General features: G+C 40.6%; 1 protein-coding gene across 4 annotated transcripts in view; it reads right to left on the bottom strand.

Annotated features, from left to right (window-relative positions):
- The window catches only part of FSTL4 (follistatin like 4), a 239,883-nt gene that overhangs the window by 31,579 nt on the left and 190,619 nt on the right, over positions 1-17,685 (bottom strand). For all 4 annotated transcript variants that reach the window (XM_054217862.1, XM_054217863.1, XM_054217864.1 and 1 more), the window contains one exon: positions 10,913-11,079. In XM_054217862.1, coding sequence (XP_054073837.1) covers positions 10,913-11,079 — 167 coding nt within the window. The remainder of the gene's footprint in view (positions 1-10,912; positions 11,080-17,685) is intronic.

The raw sequence follows: 17,685 nt of genomic DNA, 5'->3' as shown, positions 1-17,685 counted from the left end.
AATCCCAAAGCAACTCAAATTGAGTTTAGATCAATAGAAGCAGGATGGCTACTTTTATGAAATGATTTATAAGGAGTTGTGGAAAAACAGGACAATAAAACCTTTTCTGGTTTAAGTATGTTGCTTCCTTTAAGATATCTCAGAAAAATGTTATGAATGCTTGGTTTGTGCTCTGTAATTGTCTTTTTATGGACGATCTGTTTTTTCCAATGCATACAAATGTATTAATATAAGTAAAGACCCTTGCAAAAACAAACTGATGCAAGATTATAGTATTATTCTCTTCCTCTCCAAATGCATTTTTCTTGTAAAGAGAAGCCTATATCGGTAAAAGCATGGTTTATGACTTTTAAAAACTATTTTCTGACTTCTAGCACTTATAGAAGGTTATCAAATACGATTTAGCTTAACGCCGTATCATTTATGTCAGGCACAGAAGGAAATTATCTGCCCTGTATTAGAACTTGCACACACAGAGTCAATTCACAGAAGAGTACAACATTATTAAGAATGACCAGTATTAGATGCGGGAAGAAAAAAGTGAGTATGAAATTTAGGTTCAATACTGAAACTTTTGTTGCTACAAAAATAATAGTGAATTCTCTAACAAATTAATGACTCTTTCCGTGTGTTTATTTATTGCAGCTCATGGTTTCTCCTTATGTTTCCCTGTGGATATAATTAGTACATTAGGATTTCACAGTTACATTTTATATATATGCATGCATTCTTATGCACAGGCACTTTCTGTGTATATTTTATAAGGGTATATTTGGAAGTACTGTAAAAACCTAAGCCCTAGAGCATTAGGAAATGATAAGTCTTTGATTCCTTAACAGCCTCTAACTCCACGTCTTACACTCAGCCCAGCCAGGAGTCCCGCAGCAGTGGGCAGCCCCGGTATCTGGGCTATTTCATAGAATCGGTTTGGTTGGAAGGGACCTTTAACATCACCGAGTCTAACCATTAACCTAACACTGCCAAAACCAGCACTAAAAGCCATGTCCCTCAGCTCCACGTCTGCCTGTCTTTTAAATGCCTCCAGGGATGGTGACTCAGCCACATCCCTGGGCAGCCTGTTCCAATGTTTGATAACCCTTTTGGTGAAGAAATTTTTCATAATACTCAATCTAACCCCCCCCCCCGGTGCAACTGGAGGCTGGTTCCTCTTGTCCTATTGCCTGTTCCTTGGAAGAAGAGACCGACCCCCACCTCACTGAACCTCCTTTCCCCCACCCCTCCATACCGCTCTGCCACTGGGAGCTTTTAGGAGCTGCTCAGGTCCATCTCTTGCCACTGCATTAACCGGGATGCCAGTTAATGCTGACAGAGTGCTCAGCTGCTGGTTTGGTTTGCTGGTCCTCGACAGGGTGCAGCACCGTAGCGCTGCGTACAATTTTAACAAGCTGAGTTGGAACTGCAGGCCAATAAGGACCTCCTTGCCCCTCAAAAACGCGTATCAGGCAAGTGGGGAGCTCTTTGAATAAAAGCTCTCAGAAACTGTTTGGCACAAAACGTATTTACGGAGGTCAGAACCTGAGCTCCATCCTTCCATCCAAACACACATGCATAAGCTTGCTGGGAGAACTGGCAGGGGAGAGGATGGGGTGGGCAGAGGGAACGGGAAGAATTCATGCTGGAAAAAGGCAGAGGAAACGTTTCATGTGCTTTGATGTCTTTCAGATGGCTTTTGCTTGCAAAGCCAGGTTTCCAAGTCACCAGGAGCCTGAAAGCAGTCAAAGGGAACCATAAACACCTATAAGAATGATGTAACTTGATTCTTTTCTCCCTAAAAGTATCCCACCTTTAAAGCAGAGTATCTCAGGGCTGTCCGGGAGCTGCAGCGAGTGCTGCGCCGCCCCAGAGCTGGGACTGCCCAGTCCTAACCCCAGCAATGCCCGACACGGACTGAAAAGGCATTTTTATGTATCATCCCATGAAAAAGGATAGACAAGCAGGAGAAAGGCAAAAAAGTAACTCCTGGGACATAGTTTTCCTCCTTGACCAGGGAAGGTGAATTTTCTTGTGAAGAGGAAGAAACAGAGGTGATGAAAATGTCTGAACAAAAGGCAGAAACCATTCTAACCCCACAAAGTGATGAGCCTTGCATCAAAGCGGCCAGATAAGGATACGGTGTTCATCACCTCTATTTTATGAATTTCATTACAAAATAATCTTACAGGTTCTGGTAAAAAAAAAAAAAAAATAATTCAGGAAGCTATGCTTCTAATTTCTCATAATTGATAAGGTCGACTAGTGGCAGATGATAAATTGACTTTTCCGGCAGTTTGTCTCACGTTTTCTCTCCCTTTTTCAAATAAAAAGTTCTCTGCCCTTCGTGAGCTTCTTTTATGTCTTGCAGTTACCCTTCAAATAAAGGATTGATTAAGTTTTAACTTCTCAAGATTAAAAAAATGCACCACCCTGCATTTTAAATTGACAACAGCTCAGTAATCTAAAAAATAAAATAAAAAAGTTGCTACTGCACTCAGTCAATTCCAAAAAATAACAAAGCAGATCCTAGAAAATGGATATGTGCTTTTTTTTGTATTGTATTTCCTTTCCATCACTACTGATTACCCAAGGCATCGGTCTCTCCAAACAGAGGATTTTTCATATTTATTTATCCCATTCCTCCCTTCTAATGCATTCCCTGCTCATGCAATCTGCCACGGCTTGGAGACACCGCGCTTAGAAACGTGTAAAACATTGCATATTGCTTGTAAATCTTGTTCCCATTCTGTCTCAAGTGAAATCCAATATGTGACTGTAACGCCACAAATCTCCTGCTCTGACCCCCAGGGATGCAGCCAGCGTCCCCATAACCCACGTTAAGCGGGGGCGACGCCGCAGGGTGCGGGGGCACCGGCCGCCCGCTTTTTTTACCCCTTTCAGATGCTTCTTCATGAAACTTTCTAACACATCCTGGGGTTGTTCCAGAACAGAAACATATTTAAGACCCGCTAAATTTTTGTCTAGATTTTGTTTGCCAGGAAGTTTGAAGGGGAATTAGGAAAGAGTAGGTTCAGGCTTATTATTTTTTAGGATAGCTTGCAGTTACTTGAGAAAAAAAAAAACCCTTGCTGTATAGCTATAAATAGGAAGAAGAATCGGAAAAACAAGTCCCAGTGACACAAAACCAGACAATCTCCCCCTCTCTCCAGCTATCGGCAAATGCAGGCACACACCACGCTGCAGTACGGGACGGTGGGGTACACACTCCCCGGGCGGCCCATCCGACTTTGAACCTACACAGTGATTTTAAACGACCTCAGTTAGATACTGAATGCTCCTAATACACACTGGGGTGAGTCCCAACGATGGTCGATACCCCCTCACCATGCTGACTGAAAATTGTTCATAGCAGAAGTAACGACAGAGGGAACGGACCTCCCCCAATGGTTTCTTCTCTTAGAAACCAGTTGCTGTGATTTCTTTCTAAATAATAGTAATAATAATAATAATAATAATAATAATAATAATAATTCATTTCCCTTTTAAACCCTTCCCTTTCAGCCCTTTCTGCCAAGCCCAGGGAAGCTGGGAGCCTTCCCCATGTGGTTTCAGCGCCCACTGACAAAGCCACTCCCGGCACTGGGGCTAGCTGGTGTCACTGGTTTTCCACTAGACGAAGAGAAACGCCATCACAATTTCATAGTAACCAGCAGGCAACGAAAATGTATGAACTAGTTCATGCTAAAAAAGCTTGCCTGATCCTCAGAGTCCCAGAAACCTCTCTCTGATGATGTTTACGGGATCTTAAAACAAAATGTACCCAAGCGTTTAATGAGATTATTATTATGCAAAATCTACAACAATGGCTATCACTTTGAAAATGATTTCTCCTCACTAATCAAATGTCTCTGATCTATTTTACAATAGATTCATGAGTGATTCATATAAAAATAATAAAAACTAAATTAGTCATGGGCTCTTAAATCACTTTCTTTGGTGCTTTTAATAATTCATTTCCAGAGACAAGCTGAGAACTTATGCTTCATTAATGTTATTTGTTCTTGGTTTTACACATGCTATCACTTTAGTAATTTACATGGAGAAAAATTCAGCCTTAAGCAAATGCCAGAAAACTATTGCAAACACAGTCTGATGGGGTATTAATTTATCTTTTCTTGTCTTTCTGCTCAAAGAATTTAGCACAACTTAAGACTTTGCTGGTGAGCCAAAAAAGTTCTTGACTTGAACATATGGAAATGAACTTTTTAGATAGTTGTGCAATTATAATACAGATAAAAATGGATGACTTTTACATCCTGAGAAACTCAGAGACAATACAACAAGGAAAATCAATGGTAGGTCATCCTGCTAGAGCTGTTGGAGGGGAGGAATCAGCATACCAGGGATTTAGTAAAATGGTTCTATATAATTGGATCTACTGGATTTTTCAGAAAAATGCAAAGACTGAACAGGTAAGTACCAATCCTGGGAGGAAATTATATTCATAAACTCCAACTTTCTCCCTACAGTACAGAGGCAGATAACCGGGATTCGTGGATTTTGGTCTGTAATTCAATTATCATTTCCAACAGTCACAGCACATATGGGAGAGTACAACTGATTTCAGAGAGTCCTAATTCATCTGATTCTCAAATTTTTTTTCTAATGCAATTTTTTAAGCATGCCAAGTCTAGTTACCTTAATAATTCACAGCAGACGGGCTCACTCCTTTCTCCTTGCTCATTTTTAGAAGATTCACACTGTATTTCTAATTCTGCTTTTCTGTTATAACACCCAGACAGAGTGCATGCAATTCATCTACAGGGAGGTATACATCTCCAGAAAATGCAAGCAAAACAAAACCACCCCAGGCTGCTAAGAGTAACATCTTCTTCCCCCAAACCAGGATGTTTAGGAAGGTAAAGCCTTAAACTCCACCCGATATTCAGGGCCAGATGAACAACTCTATTGTCTCCATGAAGGTATTTCTGCATTTGCAATAATCACCTACAAACTTTGGTCTGTGACCCAAAAATGAGCTATTACACTGAAGGCACAAGTGGATACAAGTTCTGTGATCTTCATTATGGCAAAGTGAGAGATTACATACATGTATTCTGAAAATATTGTATGCGTTAATTTTTCACTTAACCTCTATTTTAGATCCTGCAAAGACCTAAGATACTCTAAGCACCATGCAATTTCTCAAACTTTGATTTGAAAGAGAAAAAACTTGGCTTTAAACACATAACTTCCTGTAATTTACTCCCATCGCTGTATTACTGCAGCATCTGGGATGACACAGGGTTTGATCATTTTAACAGCCCAATTTCTATTAGCAGGGTATTAAGTGGGGTTATTCACACACGGTCTTTTTATTATTTAACAGTGAAACTACATTAAAAACATCAACAGGAATATATCGCCTTCATACAGCCTGTTTTAATGAGAAATCTAATCCAAGCGACTTGCACTTAAAAGGTTGGCCACTTGCTTTGGGTTTCAAATATTATACATGGAAAGACGGACGTCTAAATGAACGTGCATGAAACGTGTATCAAGGAAGAGGCTCAGATCTTGTTAGAGCCATGAGATATACAGGGAGGTGAACCTTCCTGGGTGCACAGGTAGATGTGGAATATGAGTAATCGACAATTTAGGAGGTGGTCTGTGCCCCCCAGATTGACTCCTGCCACCTCCACATGCTCTTTGCACCGTGGACCTGGCAGAGGTTTGGTGGACAGAGATGGAGGCAGGCTTGGATTCATCTGAGTAACACACACAGATTTGTATGGGGAGGAGGAAAACCTTTTTGGAGAAGAGAATCCCTCCTTTTCCTCTAAGCCAGGACTTACACCTCCGAGCTCAGCCTCCATATCTCACGTGCCTCTGGAGTCCTGATGACAGGAACTCCAGCAGCAAAACCCAGACTTTCTTCACATGGCCTTACCAAAGGCAAGAAGGGCTGAAGGTGAGAGGAGAGGTCTCTCCAACCAAGTTTCCTTCCCCTGACAGGAGGCAATGACAGAAGAGACACATGGGAACGCGCTGTTCTGCTCCCATCAGATGCTCCTCAGCCATTTCCCGAACCAGGGACTTTGCCCTCATGCTGAACAGCTTCTCCCCTCAACCCTGGACTTGTCTGATCTTCAACCCACCTGCCTTTCAGCCTGCGTGACATCTCAACGCTAAAATACAAAACTAAAAACGCATGAAGCTGCTGAAGGGGGTCTTTTGGACAGGAACATTCAAGACTTCTTTGAGAATTTGGCACGTGGACTTCTTACCAGACATTTCTCCAGGTACTTTGTGCAAGATGAGCTGATTGGTACACACGAGTGACAGTAATACACAGATGACATACTGCATTTTGTTAACTCGTGGGAGAACTTTTTAAGGGCAAGTATTGATTTTTCATCAAACAAGGAGACCGACAAGTCATAAAGTAGCTGCAGAGCACTCTCCCTCCCGTGCCTTTAATCCCCTTCTGCATCAGCAGAAATGAAGAAACCTGTAGTTCAATGATGTGTAACGAAAAGCTTATTTTTGAACCAGTATCTCACATAGATTTGAGTTAAAGTGTACAGATTAATATGAAATGAATAATGAAAGACACTCATGAATTTATGTCATAGCTACCTGCATTACACTTGGTAATTCACCAAATTCTTATCTACCTGTATTCCATAACATTTGTTTTCTTATGATAATATTCTCTTCTCTGTTGTTTGCGTATGCTTTCACCATGCTGATGGAGGATAAACTTTTGTTTATAAATTTTGTTTATAAATGTACGTATGTTTCTCTGGAGATAATGTCAAAGCACGTGAAACAATATCCTATAAAAAGTGTATAAATATATTTGACTCCACGAGGAGTTTATTATATTTTCAAATTGAGGAATGCTTTCATAATCACATATTCGGGAAAACATACTTCTTGTCTAGGGGACAAAAGTCTATTATTTTGAAAGATGACACATTTTAACCACTTCACTATTTGTAGTCAGAAATCAATTTATAGCTATCACAATCTTATCAGTTTCAGCTACATTATAGTTATTTTCTGCATGGGAAAAGTTGATGTGGCTTTTTTTAAAGTATAGCTGCAAAGGGACTTCTAATGGATAAATAATGTGGATACGTAATTTATGGATAAATAATATTTTTATGCTAAAAGGAATCTTAAATGTTTGCAAGAAAAATGGTTTAATTACATGTACCATTAAGATGGCTCTTTTGCAACGGCTATGTGACAACTCATTAACAGAGTTCTTCACGGACAGGACAAGACAAATTATTATGTTGCTTATGAAAGCTTCTGATTAAAAGAGCAATGAAAAGTTATTAATATTTTGTTGCCAATCAAGATATCACATAAAAAAGATTGAAGTAATGCACTTAAACAACCAGGCTTTATAGTAATCTTCAACCTTTCAGTTCTGCACAAATTTAGGGTTATCTAGGTTTTTGTTGACCATATTTGTCACTTCTAGTATTAATGAGGAACACAGTCAATCTTCTCATATCACATTTTTCAAGAACCTGGAGAGAATAAAGCCACGAAGGACTTTTCAGCTGTGCCTCTCCCGTGCTGCTCTCACACCTTGTTGGAAGGATTCTGTTTTTTCCAGAATTGGGCTTCTATTTTCATCTGATTTCCCGAATTAGCATTTAGAAGAGAAAGAATTTAATTGAAATATAATATGAGGATTTGTCCAAGTGTGCGAATATCCTGTAGGTTTGTATGTGATTACCACTGTGCCAGGAGCAGGGAGGATTTTCTTGAAGTTAAAAAGGTACAATTAATCTCCTGTTGCACTTCCAATTAGCCAAATTGCTAACCTTATTGTGAAAAGCAGAAATGCAATCGAGTTTCTGCTTGAGGCATACTAAAAGAAAACTGAAGTAATTTAATTAACTGACTTCAAGTATATTAAGAAGCACACTGCCTTTACTTTCCTGCTGTCAATGCCTTTAAATAGATTATTGTTTAATGTGAGTTTCTGTACCCACAAGAGGCAGAAGCTTTGAACCGGCTGCTGCCACCCACCCTCACCCGTGCCATGATCGTGCATGGCTGCACCTATTTTCACGTTGCAAACCTCAAAGTCAATGTTGAAGCTACTTCCACGCTACACGTCAGTATCAACCCCAAAGACAGGCATGTTCACGCTGCAGATGAACGGGGCTCATCCCCCACCAATCCAGGACTTTTTAAACTTGTGATTAATCTAAATAAAAAGCCTGGATTTATCAGCTGAAGGACCATCTCTTCACCCCTCCTATGACAAGGGCTTCAGACACGCAGGTGCCTGTCCTCAGTAGCCAGAGAGGGGACACAACTGAGCTCAAGAGTCCTACAGACTGTCCACAGCAGAAGAGGGAAAATAAAAGAAGGTAATCCCCAAATTGTGTCACCTCAAGTAACCAGACCAGAATACAGATGGCAATGATATATATGGAAAATAAAATCATCACAGTTTAATTAAAGATGAAAAAGGTCTGGAGGTGTTTATTAAAGAAAAAAAAGTTGATGTGCACCAGTAGCAGGTGTTATATGATGAGGTGATAGAGGTCATAAACTGACACATGAAACATTAAAATTGAGGCATAAATCCTGTTTTTCCTCCTTGTAAGAATCTCAGAGCTCTTCTTTGATATAATTTTGGGTGATATACTAGTTCAAACAGATCAAAAAGTGATTTTTTTTTTTTTTTTTTCTGTGTATTGCAATTTGTCTTGCATGGTACTGTCCTAGGGGGGGTTGAATCATTCAGGAACCGGTCAGTTTATGTGGTAGGATATAACTCGTCCTCTTAACATTTAATAACCAATGAGAATTACTTATAAGTAAACCAGACATCCACTACGGCCAGTGCTAAAATAGGGAAGAACTGGCATTTCAGCCTAAAAATTTACTCTTCAAAATTCTATTTAAAATAGTAGGAGTTGCAAATGAAGCCTCAGCGCCACATGCTATCTATTCTTCAAGGATGTGCTTGTAGTCAAATTCCTGGACTGTCATTTTGTGTCCAATTCAGACACATAAACTTCTAATTTTTACAGATTAATGTGATCATAACCAAAATTTCATAAAGGTAAGATAAATAACTGGAATTTTAATTATTTTTGGCCAAAAAGTTCTAACACCGCTCTCGATCCTCCAGAGTGTATGGAAATAAGTTTTCAGACGAGCTGTACCTTGCCTCTAACACCAGCTCAGTCCTGAACCCAGCAACAAAATTGAGCCTAAAAACACATCGTCTCAGACCTATCTAGTGAATAGAATGGACAAAAGAAAAGGCTCTTCCTAGACTCTGATCACACAAAGCTGCTGAATTTGCTCACTACAGATTAAACTAAGCAGACTGGTAGCGTGTGTAATCTTTACTAAACTTAATCTGTGTCAAGGAATAGATATGTTCTGAAGAATATTTGCACAAGGCGGTACAGGCAGTAAGCTGCCAGGTCAACCACCTGCATGGCTCACCCTGCCACACTCCAACTACAGCAGGGAATGCCTGACTTTCTGCACCGCAGCTTGGCAGGTTTCCATGCATTTTTAGTGCCAGTGACCTGAAGGTCATTATTCTAATCCTGGCACTGACGGATGTCTGTAAGAAATATGATCAGGTACACCGGCTTCGGGCTGGCTGTGCAATCCTGAGCATCCCCATTACGGTTCCTGTATGGTCCTGTGCCAATCCTGAGGTGGGAGCTGTGCTGGTTTCATGTTGCATTTCAATGTCATGCTCCAAACGGTGACAAGAAATGCATTTTAAAAGGGTAATACTTGCTTTGATGAAAAAAAAAAAAAAAAAAAAAAAGAATGTTTAGATGGTTATAATTACAAAGGTTGTGCACACAGTAATCACCTATACATAGTGCACACAATTTTTCTGCTAAGGTAGAGTCAACAAATAAAGTCAACATATAACGTACTGAGTTGCAGTGCATGTTTCTGTCCTGTGTGCTGTAATTTTCATGTATTAATGCAGAAGAGTAAAACAAAGATTTTTCACATTTCAGCAATCCTGGATACACAACAATTTAGGGAGTTACAGTATTGACTGTAACAACTCTGAACTGAGTGGTTATCAAATTAACAAGAGCTGAACAAAAATATAAATCAACTCTTGCTGTAGTGTAATTAAAATAAAACCTGATTTACTGTGTACTTTAATGCAAAGAGAAATGAAGTACAGACCATAGTTTTTGTACACTACTTTCCACTCTCTCCGTAATTAAATGTTATTAATAAATGAGTAAGTTTATACCATTATTCAGGTATTGTCTTTACTACAAACTATGACTCGCACATCAGACCAGTACTGTGAATTAAGAGAGATTCATCTTCCTTCTTGCGAGGGTATTGCCACACCCTGCTGAAAAATCCCCTATTTTAACCCAGTCCTCAGAAATAGCAGATGAGGAGACAAGAATTACCTGAAAGGCAAGTGAAACGGGAGGAACCGAGATAAAAACATATTATTTGATTTAGACAGAGGAGAGATTTTTATTGCCAACCATAAATGTATTGTTTCATGCTCTTGATGAACCTGTTTCTTTGTAGCGGGAATGAGATCCCTGAGGAGTTAATGGTCTGTAGAGCTGCTAGAGTCCTGGGTTGCCTGGGCTGCTGGCCATGGACCACAGGTTGCACCAAACCACTTGGGCAACAAAGGACGAAGTAGCAGTGCTACGTAAGTGCTGGGTTATTACAGTACTGAGTTTTAATTGCATAATAACACATTCCAAGTACCCCTGCTCTCAGCTGCATATAGGTTGTTTTGCTTTTATTCCTGAGACATATTCACATAAAAACGAAATATCGTGCCAGCTTCCAGTTTTCCATAATAATGAGATAAAACTTGTTCCCTTAAAACCATAATCTGTTAAATGAAGTCATATTCAATGCCCTAAAAAGAAAATGACAAGACTAGTTCAGCACTTACATTGATATCCTCCAAGTCAAGGAAGTTGAGGATGACACCGTTGCGTTTCCAGATGATGGGGGGCCGCAGTGCCCCATGGATGCTGCATGTCAGAACAGTGCTCAGGCCAACTGTGATGGTGGTCACGCTGACCTTCTGGTCCTCTGGCAGGCTCAGCCGAACTACCTCTGCAAAAGGCAACACAACAGGAATAATATTGAATACTACGAAGGGAAGCTGTTCCCCTTCTCCCTGCTTTGCCTTCCTTCTTCCCTGCTCCAGGAATAACTTTGAAGGATTTTGGCATGGAGATGGATATCTATGTTGCAAAAAAACCCCGAACAATAAAGCTAAGTAAGAGACATAGCAATTGAATCTGCCCATATCTTACTTCCTGTATCATTTTCCTGAGGCACCTAGCAGTAGTTGTGGCGTTAGGACACTAGAATGGGACCTCTGGCAAGCCTGGCGGCAATAGTTGTCTACAGAGCAGTCAACAACAGAAGGACGAACAAGGGTTTTCCTGCTTGAGACCGTCTGTGTTTGTTTCTCTAGGGAACTCCTGCCAAGGTCCTTTGAAAAGGCACAGGAATGAGTCAGGTTCTTTCCTTGAAGCAGAATTAAGGCACAAATGTTGTCACTGAAATATAAATAAACCCATTTTTAAATTGCCCAAATATCAGGAAGTTACCGAGCATGAAAACTCCTTTACCAAATGCAGCCACATATGCCATCTAAGATATAGATGTTCTTATATCCAAGGAGTGAGAATATTTCTTATCTTTTATTAAATTAAAAAAGTCACTTATTTTTACTTACATGTAGCACACAAAAGAAACACCTGAGGCAGCAAGCCTTACTGAAAACCACACCAACATCCTTCTGAAACCACACCAATGTCACAACATTTCCTTCTGGCCAGTGCTCACAAGATGTGTCTGCTTATTTTACCACGTGTGGCCACACAAATAGGCAAGACATTTGATACCAGAATTACCGTGAGTGCAAATTGTCATTATTAAGCATTTCAGCAGCACTGAGCCAGCAATAGGGCAATCAGGCCACATTGTCAAAGCTGCTGCATTCACAATTTTACCATTCACACGATGGTTTTTGCTTACTCTCCTTCACAGGCTCTGCAATAAGAAAGCCTTGAAACTATATTGCATATAAATGCTGAAAACTGGTCTTTCAAGGTAATGGCCCATTGAGATGAACGGGGAATGTTCACAGCACTTTGGTGTTACATTGCTTCAGCCAACTCAGTAACTCGGACTCGGGAATGAATCACGCTTTCCTGGTCACAAGGCCCTCTTTCCTCATGCCCAACGCCTCCACTGGCATTAACCATGGTAAAACAGGGATCAGAGAGATCAACGCTGCCTCACCCAAAGCTTTGGGAAAAAACACTTCAAGCAGTTCCGACACTATAAAATGACATATGGGGTCAGGCTGCTCCCTCCCATCGGCTGGCAAAATTACTCTTCATCCTGCTTGTTTGCTTCTCAACTCTGTCATTAGGACCCGTGCAAGATCTGCGTATCACTTACAGTGTATTTGTGTTGGTAAGATCTAAATGCTACGTGCACTTGTATTGTTCTCTACAACTACCTGAAAGGAGGTTGTAGCAAGGTGGGAGTTGGTCTCTTCTCACAAGTAACAGCTGATAGGACAAGAGGAAACAGCCTCAAGTTGCACCAGGGGAGGTTTAGACTGGATATTAGGAAAAAATTCTTCACTGAAAGGGTTATCAAATATGGGAACAGACTGCCCAGGGAAGTGGTTGAGTCACCATCTCTGGAGGCATTTAAAAGACATGTAGATGAGGTCCTGAGGGACATGGGTTACTGGTGGACTTCGCAGTGCTAGGTTAATGGTTGGACTCGATGATCTTAAATGTCTCTTCCAATCTAAATGATTCTATGCCTTTCTTTCAGTCCTCTGAAGAAGTGCTGACTTTCAGTGAATCCAAAGACTCGTTTTATCATGTCAGTTCACAGCTTAAGATGTGATTTTGCCTTAAAAGTTAACAGCTTTGGTGGGAAAATCTTGCACTCTTTTATGGGGCTTACATTATGGAAATGCAGGGAATAGAAATAAAAAATCTACTTTTGCAAGCATCATTTTCCATCTCTTCATACCCTCTAATGGAAAAATTGCTTCGACATCTCTTGAGTAGTAAATCTGTTAGATCTGTTCACTAAAATATTCAGTCCATTTCAGTAGCCTTGGGAAGCCTGGAAGGACTCACTCAGGTCTAGCAACTGATTGTGAACCCTTAGTACAAAACTTGCTTGTGCAGCAGTACCCAAACAGCTCTGCATCCCTTCTCTTCCTGCTTCTTCCACCTAAGCAAGAAGTTAATTGAATGTGCCACAAATTGTATTCACCACTGTAGATCTGAGGCTGACTTAAGTCTGCAAAGATCAATACAGCATTGCTTGTGCGTCTGAGAGTGGTTAGCCACTCTCCCACTTATTATGCTGTTTTAGAAAGAGCACAAGCTGTTGAAAAGAAATGGTAGCTACAGTTTTGATATATGGTTGATCCAAAATAGGAATGTTTGATCAACTTACTACTATTATTTGGGTTGCGGTGGCTCCCACAGGCATCGAATGGGAAGAGCGCCTGACACAGACCATCAAGCAGTTTCTGCGCATGAAACCTTAGAATACAAGTGGGGAGATGGAAGTAGATTGGGAAGGAGAACATTACCCACCCAAGGTCACTGAGCAGGTCAGTGGCAAAGCCCGGAATAGATAATCCATCCTTAAACGACGTCGCCCTCGGTACCTGCTGGAGGAAGGAGGTGGGAGCTGCAGCAGTTCAGCACCAGGGACAGCGCCCACGGGGGTGGCCACGCCCCATCCCACCACCCTCATCCAGGCGCCCGAGCGCGTCGTCACTTCCCCCATAAAAGAGAGCTCCTTTTTATGAATAAAATATGCGGAGTGCACTTGACAGGACAAAGAACTGATAATTACAATAATTTGTAGCACGGAGTAGGGCTAATGAGGACATCTTTTCTTGACGAGAAATGAAATAGAGGGTCATTCATTTACGAGAGAATTGTTTTTTCATCTCACTGCTGTTTTCCTTAATTCCCTCTGCTGTTTCTCGCACTGCCTTGAGTTCCCTGGCTCACGCTGGGCTCCCATCAGCTCCCTCTTCAGCAACATTTTTTGTGTTTTGTTGCAGTGAAATTTAAGGCTCCCTGCCCATCTTCCAAATGATACCTAAAGAGGCTTTGGTTTTATATTTAAGCAGCACACTAATGAAAAATACATTAACTTTTAATTAAGAAGACACCTTGCACAGCTGCCATTCCCGGATGAAACTTATCAGGCTAAGAGATGACTTTTTAAGTTAAAGCGTGTAATTAGTACAGACCACTTTAACAATACAAACACACTCCTTTTCTGAGTATTTCTATGGAGTATGTTTGAGGGCATATTATTAACATCTAAAAGCTTTTCTACTAATACAGGATTATTAGTCATTGCTTTATCGTTATCATTAGAAAAGATTTCATTACATAATCAGGTATATTGGGGAAGAAACAGAGATCCCCCAAGAGGATGCAAGGGCTGGTCCTTTTAAAAATCTTTTAAAAAAACCTCAGAATTTTGTACTTAAATTATAGAGCTCAGACACACTTGATGTAGTTGGATTATGTGTACAAATTATTCAAGTCACCATAATGATTTTGTGTAGAACCTCTAGATTAAGTATTGAACACTGTTCATTTTCTTTTTAAAAACCTTTAAGAGATAAAAGGATTTTTACCACGCATATAAAACTGAACAGAACAAATGGGTAATGTTCAAAGCACGCTCACTTGCAGAATACAGGTCGGAATGGAATTTGGTCCTAAAATCAAGCAATTTTATGTTCATTTGGAAATTCTGCAGGATGATGCATGCAAAACAGCTTTCTATATTCAATAGATTCAGCTAGTATCAGTCCTAGCTGATGATATTTATCAAGTCATGTCAAACCTGGTAGTCTTCTCTGGGATTTCAGTTGAAGCAAGTCCTCAGTCTATTCCAGCTGGAAATGAAAAAAAAAGGTTCCTGCCAAGTACTCTGCCATCAGAGAGAGAGATGCTATCATCAGAGAATGAGATGCTATCATTTTTGACTCAACTTTTAACGGTTCAAGACAGGTGTAAAGCCTTTGTAATAACCACCTTTAGGAAGGAATGGGTGTAACCCTGTCTTTGCATATCAGAGGCCCAGGAGTAATATTTCACTGGGTACTGCACCAAATGTAGAACAAAGTCAAGCTCACTAAAAGGTGGCCAGGACATTGCAAACTCTGGTGATGGCAGCAGCATAGCGCCTGAAAACTGTGGAATTTTTCTCGCTCCCGGAATTAGGGCAGTGCCATCCTCAGACCTTCCTCCCCTGCTCAGGAGGGTGAGGGATCACTCCCTGCATGCCAGTGGTCGGCACCAAGAGAGGTGCTTACTGAGGGGAAGCGTCGCTCTGTCCTGTCTCTCCCACCTTTTCTCTCCGCTATTACATTCCATCCAAGAGAGGCTGCAAAGCACTGTGGACCTTTGGTGACCCAGGTGTAGCCATTCTGATGTTCTTATGTTAAATTTCTTGCAATCCCAGGTCCCACAGCGACACATTTGAGAACATGAAGCCTTACTAATTCCTTTTCTTGTTAAAAATGTCAAGATACTGTCGAACATTTTCCTCGGCCCCTCCTCTGCTCCAATTTTATTTCTTAAGGTGCTAAGCTGGAGCTGCACTGCACCTTTGCAAGCTGTGCATGCTAATGCCAGCAGGTATTACTTGTTGTGCTGTTTTATCAGGGAAATCTTTTTCTCTGCTGTCATTTGCAGCCCGCCAAAGGCAATCATAATTTCACAATGAAGACGTGTATAATTGAGGTCATTATAAGGAGCAACCCGGAATGAGCATCTATGGAGAAAACCTCATTGATTTAGCACTGCGTGGAGATAATTTACATAGTAAATGTCGGTTGCCTGCCTGCCTTTGCTCATGCTACACTACATACAGAAACAGATTTCACACTTTAAAAAGTGCTTAATATTGTTAATTAGATCTTTTCCCTTAAATCTAAAGAAAATATACTTTTTAATACATTGTTGCCACCTTTAATCATCGCTACATTTGTTCATGGATATCTTGCCTTGCTAAAACAGAATATGGAGCAACTGACCCTATTGCTTAGATTCTGCTTAGGGGACAAGGCGATGCTTTTTTTAATCCTGTAACTTGCTCTCAGTGAGGACACAATGAAGTAAAACGTAGCCTTGTGTGAAGCAATGGGAGGATGACTTTCAAAGAGAGTCTCAAGCACAGATTCTTGCCCCAAATTTAACGCTCCTGAGCAAAGAGACCTTTTGTTTGTGAACGGAAGCATGGGTAACGCAGCCCTAAATACATCCTGTTTCTCCAGCAGTGGTTCAAGTCAGCATTGATTTAAGGGGATGAAAACTTTACCCTCCACTCAATTCCCTGAGTCCTGCAGCTGTGTTTAGGCACTGCATTGCATTAGTAAAATCTGTTTATTGCCTTGTGGCCCAATACTGCAGCATGAAGGTCAATGCTGATTTTAGCATGTGTTTCAATAGATAAAAAGAGTCTTCTCTAGCTGAATACGTTTTAAGGTGAGGAGCTAACTGAATCAAGAAAATCAAAACAATTAATGGATCAGAGGAAAAAACAGGATACACATTTTATAATTCTTTTTTTTCCCCCCAGTAATTTTGATGAGATGTATTTGGCTTTGCATAGAGAGGGGAGAGAAATTTAAGACCCTCTTAAATCTGAGCCAACTGCAGCTAATGGACTTTAAAATGACCGTGTTATATGTGAGATGTATTTATAAACATGCAATAGAACATGAGATTTGGCCAGCCAAGACTGACTCCGGTGATACTGTTTGGGAGACCCTGGGAAGAGAGATGGTCATCTAATTACTCACTGCAGAGAGAGATTAAAGAAATGAAGGGCAGTTCACTGTGGGTCTGGATCTGTAAAGCACTGCATAATGTGCTTATCAATTACTTGTATTAGCATGATTTAGTTTCTACCCTACTCTATAGGCCAAATAAATGAATTAATAAAAACCGTAGTACACAAATCACTCTGGGTTTGCATGCCTTTGCAAACTTGTCACACCAGCTGTTTCCAGGACTATCTCCAGAAGAAACGTTACCATGCTATCACATTTTGCTGCTTATTAAGGTCCAATGAGCCAGTCTTACCTAGACATATTTGCCGTCTTCTCACCTGTCCAGAGTCAGGTGAAAGGACTATCCATCACCCAGCCCCAAAAGAAAAGTCCACTTTCTGAGCACCAACTTACAGTTACAGGAAAGCCAGTCATGCTACTAAAAATGTTTATGTTATTAATTAACAACATTAGAGCTGTTAATGAACATGATTAAAGTTGTTCACAATTAATTAACCCAGAGAATTCCTACAGCTCCTGCATCAGTTCAGAGCAGGTGATCGGGATGAGGCTTCTGGCTTTATGACCTGTGAAGAACACCATCAAGAGCTGGCTCTGCCTCTGGCCACCTTTGCTGTCATCCCCTGCTGGCCTTTGTGGGACATTTTAGGAGTCTGGTTTCCCTCAAAAAGAGGTACCACAATTCAGCATTCCTCTAAGGCTTGCAAGCTTAATTAATGTGAATAATAAAACGATTTCTAAAACTAAGTAGAAATGTTCATATCTCAGCTTTATTTTGTAACTGCAATAATTCAAGTTCTTAATGTAATTTATAAATCCTCAGGACCTTGGGCATGCTACTT

The sequence above is a fragment of the Rissa tridactyla genome, chromosome 11, assembly GCF_028500815.1.
Source record: "Rissa tridactyla isolate bRisTri1 chromosome 11, bRisTri1.patW.cur.20221130, whole genome shotgun sequence".
Classification (NCBI taxonomy): Eukaryota; Metazoa; Chordata; class Aves; order Charadriiformes; family Laridae; genus Rissa; species Rissa tridactyla.
Note: the sequence above shows the minus strand (reverse complement) of the source record. Positions and strands in the feature narration are given on the sequence as shown.